This window comes from Carcharhinus amblyrhynchos, chromosome 11, assembly GCF_965287045.1.
Source record: "Carcharhinus amblyrhynchos chromosome 11, sCarAmb.v2.hapA, whole genome shotgun sequence".
In the NCBI taxonomy this organism is placed as follows: domain Eukaryota; kingdom Metazoa; phylum Chordata; class Chondrichthyes; order Carcharhiniformes; family Carcharhinidae; genus Carcharhinus; species Carcharhinus amblyrhynchos.
The window spans coordinates 88,954,201-88,974,277 of NC_137334.1; the positions used below are offsets into that span (position 1 = coordinate 88,954,201).

At 45.4% G+C, this 20,077-nt stretch overlaps 1 protein-coding gene across 2 annotated transcripts; it reads left to right on the forward strand.

The window, feature by feature from the left end:
- Positions 1–6,358: 6,358 nt before the first annotated feature.
- tsn (translin) lies at positions 6,359–19,873 on the forward strand. 2 transcript variants are annotated; one of them, XM_080199529.1, is made up of 6 exons: positions 6,359–6,566; positions 9,055–9,148; positions 10,869–10,965; positions 12,470–12,585; positions 16,328–16,407; positions 19,257–19,613. In XM_080199529.1, exons 1-6 carry the CDS (start codon positions 6,501–6,503, stop codon positions 19,497–19,499), a joined length of 696 nt encoding a protein of 231 aa, XP_080055655.1. In that variant the 5' UTR covers positions 6,359–6,500; the 3' UTR covers positions 19,500–19,613. The 2 variants fall into 2 exon arrangements, with proteins under 2 accessions (XP_080055655.1, XP_080055656.1); XM_080199530.1 differs by lacking the exon at positions 16,328–16,407 and having other exon boundaries at positions 19,257–19,873.
- Positions 19,874–20,077: the final 204 nt, after the last annotated feature.

A 20,077-nucleotide genomic window follows, 5' to 3' on the forward strand; every position in this document is an offset into this window, starting at 1 on the left:
TACTAATACTCAAGGGAAGAGAGACAGTTAAATACCATTCACCGAAATGACTGACAAGCTGCTAATGCATTGTCCAGCAGGCTAAGACATTCCCCAAACCAAAACTTAATAGCTAGCCAAATGTTTCTAGGCAAAACCATTTGTCTAAGAAGACAAGCATAGGCATCAAACCTGCAGCTACCATCACTCCAAACATACCACAGAATCCCTACTGTGCAGGAGGCCATGTGGCCCATCAAATCTGCACAGGTTCTCTGCAAGAACATACCACCCAAGGCCCTCCCCTCTATCCATAAGCCCATGCATTTACCATGGCTAACAAAACTAACCCTCATCTTTCGCCACTAAGATTTAAATTTAGTATGGCTACTCCACCTGGCCTGTACATCTTTGGTGTGGAAGGAAACCAGAGCACTCGAGGAAACCCACACATCCGGGGAGAATGTGCAAACTCCACAGTCACCCAAAGCCAGAATTGAATCTGGGTACCTGATGTTGAGGCAGCAGTGCTAATCACTGTACCACCCTGCTGCCGTCAACATGCATGTATAAATACTTAGACTCCTTGCAGGCTGGTTGTCTGTTGGTGGATTGTCAGTATACATCAGATTGGTGTCAACAATGCAGGGTTTGACTCCTTGCTGAGGGGGGTGGATTCAGAGCCTGCCTCTCTACCTTATCTGTTGAGGTCGCAGACAACTGAAGGATGTTCTTGATTTGATTTATTGTCACATATTCACATAGTGAAAAGTATTGTTTCTTGCGCACTATACAAAGCATACTATTTGTAGAGAAGGAAACAAGAGTGCAGAATGTAGTGTTACAGTCATAGCTAGGGTGTAAAGATCAACTTATTGCAAGGTAAATCCACTCAAAAGTCTATGGCAGCAGGGAAGAAGCCATTCTTGAGTTGATTGGTATGTGACCTTGATTTTTACATCTTTTTCCCTATGGAAGAAAGGTGGAAGAGAGAATGTCCAAGGTGCGTGGAATCTTTAATTATGCTGACTGCTTTGCTGAGGCAGTGGGAAGTGTAGACAGAATCAATGGATGGAAGAGTGGTTTCCGTGATGGATTGGGCAACATTCACATTCTTTTATAGTTTCTTGCAGTCTTGGGCAGAGCAGGAGCCATACCAAGCTATGATACAACCAGAAATAATGCTTTATATGGTGCATCTGAAAAGCCAAATTTCCTTAGTCGCCTGGGAAAGTAGAGACGTTGGTGGGCTTTCTTAACTATAGTGTCGACATGGGGTGGGGGGGAGAACTAGGACAGGTTGTTGGTGATCTGGAGACCAAAAAGCTTGAAACTGCTTCATCCCCGTTGATACAGACGGGGCAGGTTTTCCTTTTTGTTTCTTGAAGTTGATTACAATCTCCTTCATTTTGTTGACATTGAGGGAGAGATTATTGTTGCCACACCAATTCACTAGATTCTCTATCTCATTCCTGTGCTTTCTATCTTTGTTTAAGATCTGACCCATTACAGTGGTGTCGTCAGCAAACTTGAAAATCGAACTGGAGGGGAATTTGGCCACACACTCATAAGTGAATGAGTGTAGTAGGGGGCTGAGAACACAGCCTTGTGGGGCACCAGCATTGAGGATGATCATGGAAGTGGTGTTGTTGCCTATCTTTACTGATTGTGGTTTGAGAGTTCAGATCTAGTCACGGAGGAAGGTGCCGAGACCAGGGCTTGGAGTTAGAAGATGAGTTTCGTGGGAATAATAATGTTGAAGGCAGAAGCTGTAGTCAATAAATAGGAGTTTGACATAGGTGTCCCTATAATCTAGATGTTCTAGGGTTGAGTGCAGGGCCAGGGCGATTGCTTCTGCTATGGACCTGTTGCTGCAGTAGATCCAGGTTGTCCGGGAGACTGGAATTGATTCACGCCACGACTAGCTTTTTGAAGCACTTCATAATGATGGATGTCAGAGCCACAGGCCGATAGTCATTAAGGCATGCTGCTTAGTTTTTCTTAGGTAGATGACGGTCATCTTCTTGAAGCAGATAGGGACCTCAGATTGTTGTAAAGAGGGGTTGAAGATGTCTATGAATATCCCCACCAGCTGATCCGCACAGGTTCTGAATGCTCATCCGGGTACCCCATCTGGACCAGTCGCTTTCTGTGGGTTGACCATCGAGAAGGCTGCTCCAAAATCTGCAATGGTGACCCCAAATACAGATTCATCCAGGGTGGGGGGCGTGCTCTCGCTGACTTGTTCAAAATGGGTGTAGAATGCATTGAGTTCATCAGGGAAGGGTGCGTTGGAACTGGCAATTTTACATGCCTCTGTGGAGCAATCCAGCTAATTCTTGCCCACCTTAAATACCCACTCAATTTTTTAAAAGAGTTCAGCAAACCAGAGTACAGAAAGATAGGTAGACATGACAGTGCAGTTCTGAGAGAGTGCTGTAGTATTGGAGATGTCATGTTTCAGATGAGACGTTAAACTGGGATCCTGTTGCCCCCTCAGATGGGTGCATTACTGAGGAGAAGGAGTTCTCTCCAAAGTTCTGGTCGATATTCCTCAATCAATATCACAAAAAAACAGTTCATTTTGCCATTTATTTCTTGCTGTCTGTAGGAGCTTGCTGTGCATTAACTGGCTACAGAATCATCTTCATTACAAGTGGTGGCATCACTTCAAGAAGTACTTAATTGGCTGTAAAATGTCTTGGGGAACCCAGTTCATTATATCGGGCCGAACCCAGGTCATTATACTGGGTGTCTGGATTTCTAGTACAGTGGCAATACCACTATGCCACCACTAAAGCCCATCAATGCCTCTACTTTCTCAGATTAAGGAAATTTGGTATGTCTACTACAACTCTCACCAACTACTACAGATGCAACATAGAAAGGATTCTTTTTAGTTGTATCACAGCTGGGCATGATTACTGCACTATCCAAGACTGCAAGAAACTACACGGTTGTGGAAAGCCCAATCCATCACGCAAACCAGCCTCCCATCCATTGACTGTCTTCACTTCCCGCTGCCTTGGAAAAGCATCCAGCATAATCAAGGACCCCACACACCCAGGACATAATCTCTTCCACCTTCTTTCATTAGGAAAAAGATACAAAAGTCTGAGATCACATACCAACCGACTCAAAAACAGATTCTTCCCTGCTGCCACCAGACTTTTGAATTGACCTACCTCGCATTAAGATGATTTTTCTCTGTACCCTAGCTATGACCACAACACTACATTCTGCACTCTCGTTTTCTTCTCTACAAACAGTATGTTTTATCTGTATAGTACACAAGAAACAGTACTTTCCACTGTATACTAATACGTGACAATAATAAATCAAATTAATGTTGTATCAATCTAATTGCATTTTACCATTCATGCACTAGGACACCCAGGTCCCTCTGCATCTCAGAGCCCTGCAATCTCTCACCAGTTAGAAAGTACTTTTTTCATTTCAATGTGCCCACATTATTCTCCATTTGCCAGACCGTTGCCCACTCACAACCTATAACCCCTCTGTAGCCTTTTCACCACTCACATTTTTACCTATCTTTGCACCATCAGCAAATTTAGCAACAATACAATTGGCCCCATCTACCAAATCATAGAACAGAATTAGAATCCCTACAGTGCAGAAGAGGCCATTCAGCCCATCAAGTCTACTCCAACACTCTCTCCCCATAACTACACAATTTGCCATCACTAATCCATCTAACCTACACATCTGGGGGATGCTAAGGGGCAAGTTTGCATGGCCAATCCATCTAACCCGCACATCTTTGGACTGTAGGAGGAAACCCATGCAGGCATGAGAACATGTAAACGGTATACAGTCAATCACCCAAAGATGAAATCAAACTCGGGTCACTGGCACTGAGTGGCAGCAGTGCCAACTATTGTGCCATCAAGCTGCCCCAAAATGTAAATTGTCAAAACTGCCCAGCACTGATCCCTGTAGCACACCACTCATTACACCCTGCCAACAAGAAAGTGACCCACATATGCCTACAGTTTCCAGTTAGCTAGCCAAGAATCAGAGTTTTATAGCACAGAAAAGAGGCCATTTGCCAATGCTGGACAGTGAGCACAGGAATGATATGTGAATGGGATTTAGTACACGTTAGCTCATGGGCAGCAGAATGACAGATGACCTCAGATTTGCAAGGCTGACCAGCAGGGTGTTAGAACAGTCAAGTCCTGGGGTAACAAAGATATAAACAGACTCACTAGGTGAGCTGAGAGACACAAGACCATCCAGCAGTTGTGTTCAGACACATAAATACACACCAACGTTCAGCCTCCTGATTCTATCAAACTTGTACCTGATCTTGTTGCCAGTTTTCATGCGGATCCACTGTGGAATCGGCCGGTTCTGCTTCATCTTCTTAGCGAGGAATCGCTTGATCCTGAAGGTTTTGTGGGATGGCTGCAAGAATAAAGTCAACCAAAGAAACCATTGAACCACAGGATCACAGAATGGTTACAGCACAGATGGAGACCACACACTCCATCATGGCCGTTAGGCCCACCTCTTCTCAGGAGTTTTCTTCCCCTCAGGTGTGAGTCCGATTTCCTTTTGAAAGTCACAGTTGAATCTTCTCCACTCCACAGAAACAGTACATTCTAGACCCTAACCACTGGATATAAGAAAATATTTTCCTCTTGTCACCTCTGGTTCTTTTACCAATCACCTTAAATTACTCTCTGTCACCTTTGACTCAACTTATAGCACTGTCATGTCCAACTCATTCGATTGTGGGATCGATCCTGCTCCAGAACTTGAACCAAAAATCAAAGCTGACATTCTAGTGCAGTGCTGTACTGCTGGAGGTGCCAGTTCTTGGAGGAAACATTACAAGCCCTGACCGATCTCTCAGGCAGACACAAAAGATCTGATGGCCGCTATCTGGAAAATATCTGGGGTGTTGTCCCCAGTGTTCTATCTGCATCCATCTAACATGAACAGCACAGTGGTTAGCACTGCTGCCTCCCAGCACCAGGACCTGGGTTTGATTCCCAGCTTGGATCACTGTGTGGTGTTTGCACTTTTTCTGCGTGGGTTTCCTTCGGGTGCTCCAGTTTCCTCCCATCATCTGAAAGATGTACTGATGAGGTGCATCGGCCATACTAAATTCTCCCTCAGTATACCTGAACAGGCACTGTGTGTGGCAACTAGGGGATTTTCATAGTAACTTCATTGCAGTGTTAATGTTGAGTCTTACTTGTGACAAGTAAATAAACTTAAACACTGAAATATAACACCTACCCACAAATCAACAGCCAAAGAACAGTTTATCTGGTTATTAAAACATTGCTGCTTGTGAAAGCTCGGGGGGCATATTTGCTGCTGTACTTCCTACATTGCCAGAGCAACAAAACTTCAGAAGTACTTTATTGGCCTTAAAAAAGTTCCTTTTATTTTGTCTGAACCTTCACGACCTTGAACACCTCTATCAAATCTCTTCTTGCCCCAATCTCTCCAGATAGCCTCTCATCCCTTGTTATTCTTTCAGGAGACGGAGAGATCACCGACAGGGCCACCATTTGCCCTCAGTCAGAGTGCAGTATTCATCACATCTGCAGTGGAAATACAGTCCTTATTCTCCTGTCTGTCCTACATCACCTCTGTAATTCCCCAATACCCCCCTCCACTAAAATATGGAGCACAGAACCAGACAATACTCTAGATGAGGCTGAGCCAGTGTTTTGCAGAGGTTTACCGTAAATTCCATTACTCTGTGGCTCTGACTACAACACCAAGGCTCCCGTATGTCTCTTTAAACACATCCTCAGCCTGCCCTCAGTGTTTCAATGGCGTGAACACATAGAACCCCCGCCTCCCCACACTTTGTGTTAAAGGAACCAAATACAGAATTCCCCATCCAGTGAGGCCCAGGCCTCAATTCCAAAAAAAAAGGCGAGTTATTTATTCAATCACTCGCTGAAACATTGGCTTCAATACAGATTCTCGATGATAAGGTGATTCTTTCTGGAGGGATACGGGGTGTTTATTTGACGATGAGGGGCCGCGATCCGGCGGATGGCGGTGGATTGGATTCACTCCCCCTCCCTCCCCACGGCCCACACTCACCATGGCCGCACGTCCACTCCGGCTGCTCGACGGCGGAAAGAGGAAGTGACGCCAGGGAGGTTAGAGGTTAAACCCAGGGGTCCTGGCATTTTCTGGGCGTCCGCAAAGATGCCGCCACAGAATCACCCGAGCGAGACAAAACACCGAGGAAGAGCGGGGGTTCTCTACCCGTCCCTTATCCCCGAGAGGGAAAGAGGAGCTTTTTCAGAGCATCAGATGCGTGTCGATTTAATAAAAATGGACCATCAGGCGCTCGTCCGAACGGACTTCCTGTGCGACTCCCGGTAGGAGAAGCCCCCAAGTGGGGGAAGATTGTCGCATGTGGTCCACCGCCGCGGTTTGTGTGTGGAGAGGGAGCGTTGCTGCTGCTGCGGGCCGCTGGATCTCTCTGCCCTGTTTCACCTTTCATCCTCATCAGTATTGCGGTGATGTCGGTGACGGATTTGTTCAGTGTGATCCAGAGCTCCCTCACCGCGGACCAGGATGTGAGGGAGGTGAGTTTCCATAGCAACCGAGAGGAGGGGAGAGATAAACCCACCCAGCAGCTGACTGACAAACCCTGCATCCAACCGGGGCGGGTGGGCACAGCAAGATGCCACAGAGTGTGCTGAGGATGGGGGGAGGGTAGAAGATGATTAACCCACCCCGTTCTCATTGAATGACAAAGGGCTGGACAGGGTAGACACAGGAAGGATGTTTCCCTTGACCCGGGGTGTCTAGAACCAGGAGACACTGTTTATAAACTTTATTATTACTGTCGCTAATAAGCTTACGTTAACACTAGACGTTCAGAGACTATTTCCTCGGGTGGATGTAGCTGTTACTAGGGGGCATAGCTATAAGGTGGGAGATACAGAAGGGATATTCGAGGTAGATTCTTTACTCAAGAGTGGTTGGGGTGTGGAATGCACTGCCTGCTGTGATAGTGGAGTCGGACACTTGAGGAACTTTCAAGCGGTTATTGGATAGGCACATGGAACACACCAGAATGATAGAGAGTGGGATAGCTTGATCTTGGGTTCAGACATAGCTCGGCACAACATCGAGGGCCGGTACTGTGCTGTACTGTTCTATGTTCTGTGAAGCTACTGTGAAAATCCCCTGGTTGCCACACTCCAGTTCGGGTGCACTGAGGGAGAATTTAGCACGGCCCATCACCTAACCAGCATGCCTTTCGGTCTGAGGGAAGAAACCGGAGCACCTGGAGGAAATCCACACAGACGCAGGGAGAACATGCAGACTCCGCACAGAGAGGGAATCAAACCAAGGTCCCTGGATCTATGAGGCAGCAGTGTTAACCACTGTGCGACCAAGCTGCTGTTACATGTTGTTGGCATGTGAAAAAGCAGTGCTAACCATTGCTGCCTAAATTAGTCTCAGCATAAGGGGTAGGACTGAGATGAGGAAGCATCTCTTCATTCAGAGGGTGGTAAATCGACAGATTTCTAAATAGTGAAGGCATCAAAGGGACTTGATTTGGTTATTTTCATATGTGATCCAGTGAAAAGTATTGTTTTTTTGCATGCTATACAGACAAAGCATAGCATTCATAGAGAAGGAAATGAGAGGGTGCAGAATTTAGTGTTAGTCATAGCTAGGGTATAAAGAAAGATCATAGCATGGGAAAATGGCATTGAGATAGAAAATCAGCCAAAAACAAATTGAATGAGTCATAGAGTTCCTACAGAAGGAGGCCATTCGGCCCATTCAGCTTGCACCGACAACAATCCCGCCTAGGCCCTATCCTTGTAACACCACATATTTACGCTGGACCTACCCTGACACTAAGGGCAATTTAGCATGGTCAATCAACCTAACCTGCACATCTTTGGAGTGTAGGAGGAAACTGGAGCACCCAGAAAGAACCCACATAAACATGGAGAGAATGTGCAAACTCTACATAGACAATCATCTGAGGCTAGAATTGAACCTGGGTCCCTGGTGCTGTGAGGCAGCTGTGCTAACCGCTGTTCTGCCCCACGACAGAGCAGACTCAAAATGCTGAATGACCTTCTTCGTTTTGCTAATCCCTACAAGATGGGTCTGGAGACTCCAGGAATTGAAGATCAGTCTGCAGGACAGTGCTGTGTGCAACCCCGGAGAAAAATCATCAGGTTGTCAGAAAATTTTTTTTGGTCATTTTCTTTGAGTATTTCTCTTTACTAGATATAAAAATGTTGGAAATGGAGGAAAGGAAAGGCTGTTTGGCTGATAGTTAAGCATCATTCAATAGGGTAATGAGTCTTTTTGCTTTCCAGTTGGTGTAAGAAAGCAGTGCCGACCAATGGCTGGAGTGTGGGTGACAAGACCTGTGATGAAACCTCCAGGAATACATTTAATCATGATGTGATAACATATCTGGGGTCTGGGCAGAGTAGATAGGGAGAAACTGTTCCCACTGGTGGAAGGATTGGAAAGGGGAAGACACTGATTTAAGGTAACTGGCCAGTGAAATAATAAATACATGAAGAGAAACCTGTTCACACAGTAGATGATTCTGGAATGCACTGCCTGAGGATATGGTGGAGGCAAGTTCATTCGGGGCTTTCAAAAGAGAATTTGACAATTATCTGAAAAGGAAGTATATGCAGGATTTTGAAGAGAGGGCAGATGAACAGCACCAGGTGCTTTGCACGTTTGGAGACCATTAACTGAACAGTAGATTTTCCTGGTTCAGATGGGGCCAGGTTCTGCTGAGCTGTGTTCATACCTAAAAATCTTTGTTTAGTTTGTATACTTTTTCAGCTACAATCTAAGCTAGTGACACCAAGTTTGGAATATTGTGGGACATCCAGGGAGGATGATAAGTATGATTGCAGCGTTTAGAAAAATGCGCATCAATATAGTGGCTTGTCTTGTCCACAATACATTTCAATCAACAAGATTGTTACTGACTAAATGGTAGGTTCTGTGATCTGCCTTCCTTTAATTCACTGCACTGATGTACTCACCTACTTCTCACATTTCTCTTGGTGTTTATAGGAAATAAGAAAAGTTGTTCAAAGCCTCGAACAGACAGCTCGTGAGATTCTTACCCTGCTGCAGACTGTTCATCAGACATCTGGCTTGAAAGAAGGTAAGTATGAGGGAAAATGTCTAAGGGAAAGAGCACGGGAGTGAAACTAAATGGTATAGCTCGACCAAAGAACTTCATAGGATCAATGGGCCGAATGGCCTCCTGCTGTGCAAGAAGAAGTCGTCGATGATGTGGTAGATTATTTGATTTTATTTTCATTTTGTGGTGACACAGCGGTTAGCACTGCTGCCTCATGGTGCCAGGGACCCAGGTTCGATTCCAGCTTTGGGTCACTGTGTGGAATTTGCACATTCTCCCCATGTCTGATGAATCTGGGTTTTCTCCAGGTGCTCCAGTTTCCTCCCGCGGTCCAAAGATGTGCAGCTTAAGTAAATTGGCCATGCTAAATTGCCCCTTTGTGTCCAAAGTAGTGTAGGTTAGGTGAATTGGCCATGGTAAATGCGGAGAGTTACAGGAATAAGCCAGAGGGGAGAGACTGGATGGGATGCGTTTTTGGAGTGTTGGTGTAGACTCGATGGACAAATGGCCTCCTGCACTGTCGGAATTTTATGGTCCAATTTCATTGATTACTATTTTTGTGTGTCTTTCTGTCTGCCTCTTCTATTTTCTTCTCTGAATCTGTTTCTTCACCTCCTCGGCACAAACACGGGCAGGGGAGTGAACATAGAACATTACAGCGCAGTACAGGCCCTTCGGACCTCGATGTTGCGCCGACCAGTGGAACGAATCTAATGACCAAGTAAAGAAAGCACTTGATAACTCAAATAGTTAACACTAAACCAAAAGGATCATGATTAGTTTAGATTATCAAGTGACTTTGAAGTTTGAAACCTTCAAGATCTGCTGGGGCTTTACGAAAGCACACCACCGTTCATTTCGTAACATGTATAATAAAAGCAAAATATGGCACAGATGCTGTCGACCTGGCCCCATCTAGTGTTTTCTTTACTGACAGCGCTGGCTCTTTCCAGGAATAGTTCTGTAGAGAGCTACCATTAAGTTAAGTCCGCATTTTACTTGTTTTCTATTCCCAACCTCCTCACAGTGCTGGCAGTTTCCTCCAGCCTATTGTTGGGAAGATTGAAGTCATCGTCACCAGTACCCACGGATATGCAAACTCCAAACTCAAAAGTTTTTTTAAAGTTTATTTATTAGTGTCACAAGTAGGCTTATACTAACACTGCAATTAGTTTACTGTGAAAATCCCTTAGTCGCCACATCCTGGCACCTGTTCGGGTACACTGAGGGAGAATTTAGCATGGCCAATGCACCTAACCAGCATGTCTTTCAGACTGTGGGAGGAAACCGGAGCACCTGGAGAAAATCCACACAGACATGGGTAGAACATGCAAACTCCACACAGTCAGTGACCCAAGTCAGGAATTGAATCTGTGTCCCTGGCGCTGTGAGGCAGCAGTGCTAACCACTGCGCCACCTCAACAGCGTCTTGTTGCCTTGCCAACAACAGCTCCTTTCACAACCTCAAGACTTTCAAAAACCCGTTCGTGGCCAATAAAATACGTATTGTATCTTAGTCACTTTGGTAATGTTGGAAAATCTGCAGCCAATTTGTGCACAGCAAGGTCTCTCAAACAATGCTGTGTTCATGCAGAGATAACGTGCTTTTGTGACATTGATTGAACGACACAGGTGAGAATTTCCCTGCTCTTTGAAAGGTGTGGTTTGATGGTGATGATCTTTATAGTTTTTAACTCAGTGAGAGTCCAAGTCGCTGATTGTTTCTCTTTGTATGTGTTAGTACCAAATAAATGCCAGAAAGCACGTGAACATTTTAACACAGTGAAAATACATCTAGAGGAACTGAAGACCAAGTTTCCACCAGAACAATATTACAGGTTAGTGATGGAAATAATGATATAAAGTGAAGGAAATAGAAATGGGAAGCATGAAGGCAAAATAAACATCTGTGACGAAAAATAGGTGCAAAGGCCTTTCATCAGAACTGAAACATTGGACATCCCTGAGAAGTGTTACTGGACACATCCAGTAAACTAGTTTGAAGTATGTGCCTGTTCTTGGCACAGATGTTGACAGACTTAATTTTCTCCTTTGTGTTTTCTGTTTCTACCACAGCTTTTTAAAAATGCCAACAGTTGTTGTCTTTGCCACAGCATGATAACCTGCCCTCATCACCAGAATCAAGGGCATCAATGATTAATTTTATTCAGAATACGTCCTCCTTAAAACAGATCCTTAATCCTTCTCGAGGAATGGCCATCACTATATTGCTCACGTCATCTGAGAAGATGCTGGGGGAGACATTTCCTTGTACCAGCATACATTTTGCATTGTGGTGAGGCTATGGTGCCCTGGGTCGCACTCCATTTACCCTGACAGGTTGATCTGACAATGCTGGCTGCAATATGGAAAGAGCATCACAACGCACATGAACGCACTGTGATCTGATTCCACCATTGACTAGCAGACTTTATCTTCCCTGTTGCTACGCTGGCTGGAACTTGAGTCTGGTATTGTCTGTCTTGCTGTGGACCAAATGAACCATTTTGAGCCACAAATGACCATACTACTCAAAGCGCTGGAAGTATATTATTTACAGCAGCATGGACTTAGGGGTTTATAAAGTAATGAAATCCTGCATGGCTTGTACACCTATGCGCAGATTATTGGATTTTGACAGATTTGGAACATGAGTTTAAATTATGCAATAGAGAGAATAGACTAGACTGGGACTTGTTTCCCTGGAGCAAGGAGGTTTAGGGGTGATCTTATAGAGGCCTATAAAATAATGAAAGGCATAAATCAGTTAGATAGTCAACATCTTTTCCCAAAGGTAGGAGAGTCTAAAACTAGAGGCCATAGGCTTAAGATGAGAGGGGAGAGATACAAAAGGATCCAGAGGGGCAATTTGTTCACACACAGGGTTGTGAGTGTCTGGATCAAGCTGCCAGAGGTAGTAATAGAGGCAGGTACAAATTTGTCTTTTAAAAAGCATTTAGACAGTTATATAGGTGTGATGGGAGTAGAGGGATTAGGGCCAAATCTAGACAATTAGGACTAGCTTTGTGGTTAAAAACTGGGCAGCATGGACAGGTTGGACCAAAGGGCCTGTTTCCATGCTGTAAACCTCTTTGACTAGGTGTGGGCAGTTCTCATTTCCCCAGGGATTATGAGTCTCTGGAATGTTTTGTCAGGGACAAAAAGCATGTCATATTGAAGGCAAATGGTTTCACTAATAGTGCATGGTCTCTATGATCTCCTGGATTCATTTCAATTAACTGAAAGATTTGGGGAGGAATTTTCCAGTGATGCTGTATCCATCTTGTGTTTTGTCGGCTTGATGGACCAAATGTTTATCTGCCACTGAATTCTGTTCTGCAGGTTTAATGAGCATTGGAGGTTCGTGCTGCAACGCCTCATCTTCCTCGCAGCGTTCGTGGTTTATCTGGAGTCAGAAACCCTGGTGACTCGGGAAGCTGTTGCAGGAATACTAGGAAGTGCGTAAAGCTGCTGTTCCTTTCTCTCTGGTGGTGGTTTGGTGACATGCTGTAGCTATGAGACAGATCTGCTCCATAAAGAGATGATCTGGACAGAGCCCCCCCACCCCCCCATTCCTGCCTTTGGACATGTGTCATGAATGCACACTATGCCCCCAGGCTGTAAAGTGTGGACTTCCCTGTGGCTGCTCCTGTTCTCCACATTGCTCTCAGGAAGGAAGCTAAGCACGTTCCTGAAGGATATTCCTGGGTATTGATCATTCAGGTTCTGGTTCCATATTTTACCCCATTCTGATGTTATATGATGGTACTGTAGGTTGTACTATTTCCTCGGATGAGAATTGTCCTGTAAGGAGTGATTGAGTAAATTGGGTCTACATTCCCTGAAGTTGAGGAATGAGAAGGGCTTGACATGGTTGAGGCTGGGAGGATATTTCCCTTGGCTGGGGAATCAAGAATTTTGGTTCATCTGCTCAAAATTAGGGGTCAGTCATTTAGGACTGAGATGAGGGGAAATTTCGTCACTGAAGGTTGCAAATCTTTGGAATTTTCTAGCCCAGTGAGCAGCGGATGCTCAGTCAGTGTGTAGACTGGAGACAGAGATTGAGAGACTTTTGGTCGTCAAAGGAGTGGCGATAGGGCTGAAAAGCTGATGTTGATTAACTGATTGTGATTGTAGTAATCGGTACAGCAGGCTCGACGGGCCAAATGGCCTGGTCCTTTTTCTTATGTTCCAAAATTGCCTCCATAATTGCCCACCCAAATGTGTGAAGTATTCTCTCCCTTTCCTCCCTCTCCCACCCTATCCCCCACCCCTCTCCAGTTCCCTTCCTTGGTGGCACAGCCTTACCCTGTTCTTGAGTTTTGTGCATTCCATGTACCTTCCTTTTGTTATCTTGTTGATCCAGCGACAGTAGTAGGCCATTCAGCCCCTCCTGTGTGCTTCCCCCATTCAGTGTGATTCTGAATGATCTCTCTCTCCTAATCTTTCGCGGCCTTTGTTTCACTATCCCTAACAACCCCTGGCTAACAAAAATCCAGCAATCTCCGATTTATAATGAGCTTAAGATCTCTGTGAAAGTTCCACACTTCTGTGAAGAATAGTCTGGAATTGTTTTCTTTGGAATAAAAGAGACTGAAGAAAGGTTTTTAAAAAAAAAAATGGGTGAGAGTAGACAGGGAGATAGATTCGAAGGATTAAAGGGCAACGGAGACAGGATCATTGAATAGTTTTAAGGCTGAGTTAGATTCTTCATTTGAGAAGGGTGCCAAAGAGTATGGGGCGGGTAGGCAAGAAGAGTGGAGTTGAGGCCACCATCAGGTCAGCAGTGATCTTATTGATTGATCCATTGAATTGCTGCAGTGCAGAAGGACAGCACTTCAGTCATCCTGGACTTCAACCAGGCCAAGCTCAAGAGTCTCCTACCAAGATACCATCAACATGCCTCCTGTTCCACCAGAGGCCCAAACATCCTCAACCACTGCTACACAAATATCAAGCATGTCTACCGCTCTATTGCCCGGCTACACTTTGGCAAATCAGACCACAAGACTGTGCTCCTGCTTCAGGCTTACAAGCGAAAACTGAAGTGGGAGAGTCCGTCGAAGAAAGTTGTGCAATGTTGGTCTGAGGAATCAGATGATCTCCTATGGGACTGCTTCGAGTCAGTGGACTGGTTAATATTTAAGAACCCAGCAACCAACCTGAACGAGTGCGCCACTATAGTAACAGACTTCATTAGTAAGTGTACAGAAGATTATGCCAAAGAAGCAAACCCGTGGGTTCCCCAACCGGAAACCATGTATGAACAGGGATATCCACTGTTTGCTGAAGTTCGGGTCTGAGGCGTTCAAGCTGGGCAATCCTGACCTATACAAGAAAGCCAGATATGATCTACCGAGAACCATCAAAGATGCCAAGAAACAGGACCAAGCTGGAGTTCTAGGCTAGCCACACGGAGACCCTATCCTCCCCAACCTCCCCTTGACACTGAGGGCCAATTTACCATGGCTAATCCACACAACCTGCACACCTTTGAAGTGTGGGAGGAAACCAGAGCATCTGGGGGAAATCCATGGGAACATGGGGAGGACACGCAAACTTCACACAGTCACCCAAGCCAGGAATCAAACCCAGGTCCCTAGCACTATGAGTCAACAGTGCTAACCACTGTGCCACCGTGACGTCCGCAAGATTTACTTACTTTTCTTCTGTGCTGTTGCTCTGCCTCATTATGAAGACATTGTGACTCTCAGCCTGATGCAGCTTGATGTCAATCATTGTGAGTGAATGGTAGCAGGCCCTACCCAGCCCATTTCAATGCTGCTGCACTCCAAAGAGAACCTTCGGAGTGTCTTTGAAGAATTTACTTTGTGCTCTCCTGACCATTTGAGAATTCAGGCCACAGGATCTGGCTTTCAGCCAACTAGACACACTGCCTCATTCATTATAATTGATTTTCCAGGGGTTTTATCTGAATGCTTGTGGCGTTGGCTTCAAGAAGGACACTCATGTTTGTTCAATGGTCCTCTCATTGAATCCGGATGATGTGGTGAAGACATTGCTGATGGATCTTGCGTGTCGCTCGTGCGCAGTCCGACTCCAACAGTGCACATGTGGTGATGATAGCAGCTCCGTTCGCTAGGAATCTTGTGTCTTGTGGGTGCTGTGTCAAATACTTGCTGCTGGACCTTGGAGAAGACTGAGCTGGCACAGCTGATCCAGTGTTGGATCCCTTCAGCAGTGAGAGAGGAAGACAAAATGCTCAACCTTTTCTAGAGTCCCTCCTTCAATGTATACAAGAAGTGGACTATTTGGCTGACTAGGTCTGGGCTGAAGTGAGTTTTGTTTTGACAACATTCAAGAACAGACCAAGTCTTTTAAACGCAGAATTGAAGAGTGGTGTCACTGGCTAGGTCAGCATTTATTGCCCATCCCTAATAGTCCTTAAAAAGGCTTCCTTGAACTGCTTTAGTCCATGTGGTGAAGGTACACCCACAATGCTGTGAGGGAGGGAATTTCAAGATATTGACTCAGCGACAGTCAAGGATCAGCCAATATATTTCCAAGTCAGAGTGGTGTGAGATTTGGTGGATAAATTGCAAGCGGTGGTGTTCCCATGTATCTGCTGCCCTTGTCCTTCTGGATGGTAGAGGTTGCTGGGTTAGAGGTTAGTGTCGAAGGAGCACGGGTGAGCTCCTGCAGTGCATCTTGTGGATGGCACACACTGCTGCAACTGTGCATCGGTGGTGGAGGGAGTAAATGTTTAAGGTGGTTCAGGTGCCAATTCTTTGTTCCGGTTGGTGTCACAGCGCACATCCAGGCAAATGGGGAGAGTATTCCATTACATTCCTGACTTTTGTCTTGTAGATGATGGACAGGCTTTGGGGAGTCAGGGGATGAGTTACTCAGCACAGAATTCCTCACAAACAATTGAAAATCTAAAAACCACAATTTTCAAACGGTAACATTCTGTTTGCTTTAATTATTTGTTTCACTAATTCATTACGAAGTACACCTTTTATTCACTTTGATAGCTTTAAAAAGGGGGTTATAGTTAAAGAAGTTAGTAAACTAATTTATCAAGGTGATCTCTATTTTTCTGTTCTTTGAAATACTCCTGCAGCCAATTTCTCTCCTTGGAGCAGCCAAAGGGGAGATTTAAATCAATGTGGGCTGAATGACCTCCTTCTGTAATTGACTGATTTCCTAATTCTAACATATTTTGTGGTTGGCTTCCAGTTGAAGTGTACCGAGACAAAGGCTTCCACCTGGATATCGAGGACTATCTTTCAGGATTACTGATCCTGGCTAATGAACTGGTAAGACACAGTGATTGATGGAAAGCCACCCAAAGGCAAATGGGTCAGTAATGCAAAATACTTGCACTGCTGGAGAGGTTAGATGTTTACACAATCCACTGAGGGTCACAGATAACCTGTACTGCAACCCCAAACATTCTGTATGCCTACTGTCTAAACCCCTTGATTGGACTAGAAGAACTCTCTGTTGGGTATCCTGTAAGTAAACCATCTTAACATCAAAGAATCCTACAGTGCAGAATGTGGCCATTCGGCCCATCGAATCGGCACCCACCACAATCCCACTCAGATCCTATTCCCGTAACCCATTATATTTACCCTTCTAATCCCCCTGACGTTAGGGTTAATTTTGCATGGCCAGTCAACCTGACCTGCGTAGCTTTGGGAGGAAACCCATGCAGACACGGGGAGAACATTTAAACTCCACATAGACAGTGACCTGAGGTTGGAATTGAAACCCAGTCCTTGGCGCAGTGAGGCAGCAATGCTAACCACTGTGCCACCCGTATCAATCAGAGTCAGTAACTCTTGCCCAAAATATGTGCTGGTAATTAACTTTTTAATATGCTAATGAACTGGTTAAATTAGAATGTAATTGGTGATTAAGGAATCATAAGAAGTTGGTCAGATAATCTCTCAAATCCTGCATTAATCTGTAATGAAATCTTTCAAGTTAGATTACAACAAATCCCTCAAGGTCACTCTTATTCTGATTGTCAAAATTCCTGGATATATGTTATAAAATGCCACTGGGTGAAAGAGATGATTGACTCCTGCTTTCTGGTGTCAATCCAACTTGTATATCACTTCTATAAACCCTGGTCTGGAGAGGTTTTGGGCATGAGGAGAGATTGGATAAACTCGGATTGTTTTCACTGGAAAGACGGAGGCTGAGGTGTGACTTGATAGAGGTCTACAAAATTGAGGGGCAGAGACAGGGTAGATAGTCAGAGGCTTTTTCACAGGGTGGAAAGGTCAACTACAAGAGGGCACAGATTCAAGGTAAGAGGGGGTTAAGTTTAGGGGAGACGTGTGGGGCAAGTTTTTCACACAGAGGGTGGTGGGTGCCTGGAATGTACTGCCAGGGAGGTGCTGGAAGTAGGTACGTTAGCAACATTCAAGTTGTATCTTAATAGACACATGAACGTGAAGCTAACAGAGGGATAGAAGCCACGTATTGGTGCGGGCTTGGTGAGTCAAAGGGCCTGTTCCTGTGCTGTTTTGTTCTTTATGTACACCTCTCTTTGTCCATCAGGAATTTAGTGTTGCATGTGGTGGCCCCAGGAATTGCTACATCAATTTGCGAACTGTAGACCTGTTTGTAATCTCAACAGCCTGCGAGAGTCTGTGTTTGACATCTGTGTAGGATGTGTGAGGCTATATCCCCTCTTATTATCTGAGGGGTCTACTCTTCCACATCTGACTGCAGTTCAATCCCACACTTCTGACCTCTGGCTACCTGCCGTGGGGAGGAGTGAGACCTCCTCGTGGGATTGTCCCTGATGGCCAACATGGCCTTTGACAGGTTCAGGCAACAAGTGTTCAGGGAAGGTCCATCAGTCTGACTGCCTATCCCTCTACTGTGTCTGCGCCCAGATTCCACTGGCCAGAGAACACAGTGTCATAAACTGGCCTAGGGGTATTACCACTAAACTATTCATCCAGAAGTTCAGCTAATGTTCCGGGGACTCGAATTTGAATCCTGCCATGGGCTGGTGGAATTTGAATTCAACTGGAAAACAAAATCTGGAATTAAGAATCAACTGATGACCATGAAATCATTGTCGATTGTCAGAAAAACCCATCTGGGTCACTAATGTCCTTTAGGGAAGGAAATCTGCCGTCCTTACCCAGTCTGTGACTCCGCTGCCACAGCAATGTGTATACTCTTAAGTGCCTTCCAGAAACAGCTGGGGATAGACAATAAATATTGGCCAGCCAATGGTGCCCATACCCCATGAATAAATAAAAAAATCATAAGAAATAGAAGCAGAGTAGGTTATTCACCCCCTTGAGCCTGATCCACCATTCAATGAAATCATGGCTGATTGGATTTTGGCCTTACCTCCTCTTTCTCGCCTGCCTTAAGAACTTGCCTCCCTTGTAGTTCAAAATTCTAACTCTGTCTTGTATATATTTGAGCACCTTGCCTTCACTGTTCTTTTTAGAAAGAGAATTCCAAAGATTAATAACCCATTGACAGTGAAATTCCTCCACATCTCCAACCTAACTGGAAGATCCATTATTTATAAATTGTGCCCCCTAGTTTTCAATACCCCTGTGAGAGGAAACGTCCTCTGTGTCAACCCTGTCGAGTCCTCTTAAAATGGAGATCCAGGAAACATACTAGATTCTAAGTGCTTCAGCAATAGGGCTGTGGGCCTGATGCAGGAAGGTGGGATTAACAAGGGCACCTGGGACTGCCTAGGCCGGCATGGACAAGATCAGCCGAATCACATCCTTCTGTGCTGTAATTTTTCAATGGTTTCAATAAGACCGTCTCTCGTGGGGGAGCACTGGTAATGGGGCAGGAGGGAGGAGCCTTGGTAATGGGGGTGTGGTCAATGGGGCATTCATATTGGGGTCAGGGGCAGCAGGGGTAATGGGGGCAGGGGAGCATTGGTGGTGGGCAATGGCAATGGGAGCATGGGGGAAGCTGTGGTAATGACGGAGTGCTTTGGGGCATGGGGGAGCATTAACAGTGTGGGACGAAGTGAACAGGGGGAATGAGTGAGTAGGAGCAGAGGATAAGGCGAGATTAATTGGAGGGGTAATAAAAGGGGTTTTTTGATGCCTAGTCTTGTAATAATGTAATGTTTCCCATTCCCTTCCCGGTCGCCGCTGGTTAGTCGAGGCTCGCCCTGAACAGTGTCACTGCTGGAGACTACTCCCGACCTCTCCGAATTTCCTCCTTTATCAACGAGCTGGATTCCGGCTTCCGCCTCCTCAATCTGAAGAACGACTCCCTGCGGAAGCGGTACGACGGCCTAAAGTACGATGTGAAAAAGATCGAGGAGGTGGTGTACGACCTGTCAATACGGGGGCTAGGGAAAGGAGACGAACCCGCCGAGGGCAAAGCAGCAGGAAATTAACTTCTGGTGGGGAGGTGCGGGAGCAGCGAACGAGGTCAGTTAGTTACTGCCAGGCTGCCACATGTAACGGTGGTGATGGAGGTGGTGAAAATGTTGGTTAAAATGTTGGCATATGGAGAAAAGGAAGCGATATTATCCCACGCTGCCGCCATCTTGTGTTTAGGAGGTTAAATTTCCCTCTGTGTTAAGGGGGGGGTTGTGCACAGCCTTATTATCTTCAAGAGAAAAATCTATGCCACTAGTTATTTTAAGTGGTGAGCTTTCCTGGAAATGTACAATACATCCTACCCTTGTCGCTGAAAGTTGTGTTCAGTCCATTTATCTTTAGGCTAGGTCTTTTCTGTACTGCAAAAGGAATAAAACAAATGTAGAGGCATGCTTGTGGTCTTATTTTGGGGTGTTATAGTTGCGGGGCTGGGGGGCAAGGAAATCGCACAGAAAGATACAGTGTAAAATTTATTTACTGGTGTCACAAGTAGGCTTACATTAACACTGCAATGAAGTTACTGTGAAAATCCCCTAGTCGCCATACTCCAGTGCGGAGAGGTAGAATTTAGCATAGCCAACGCATCCTTACC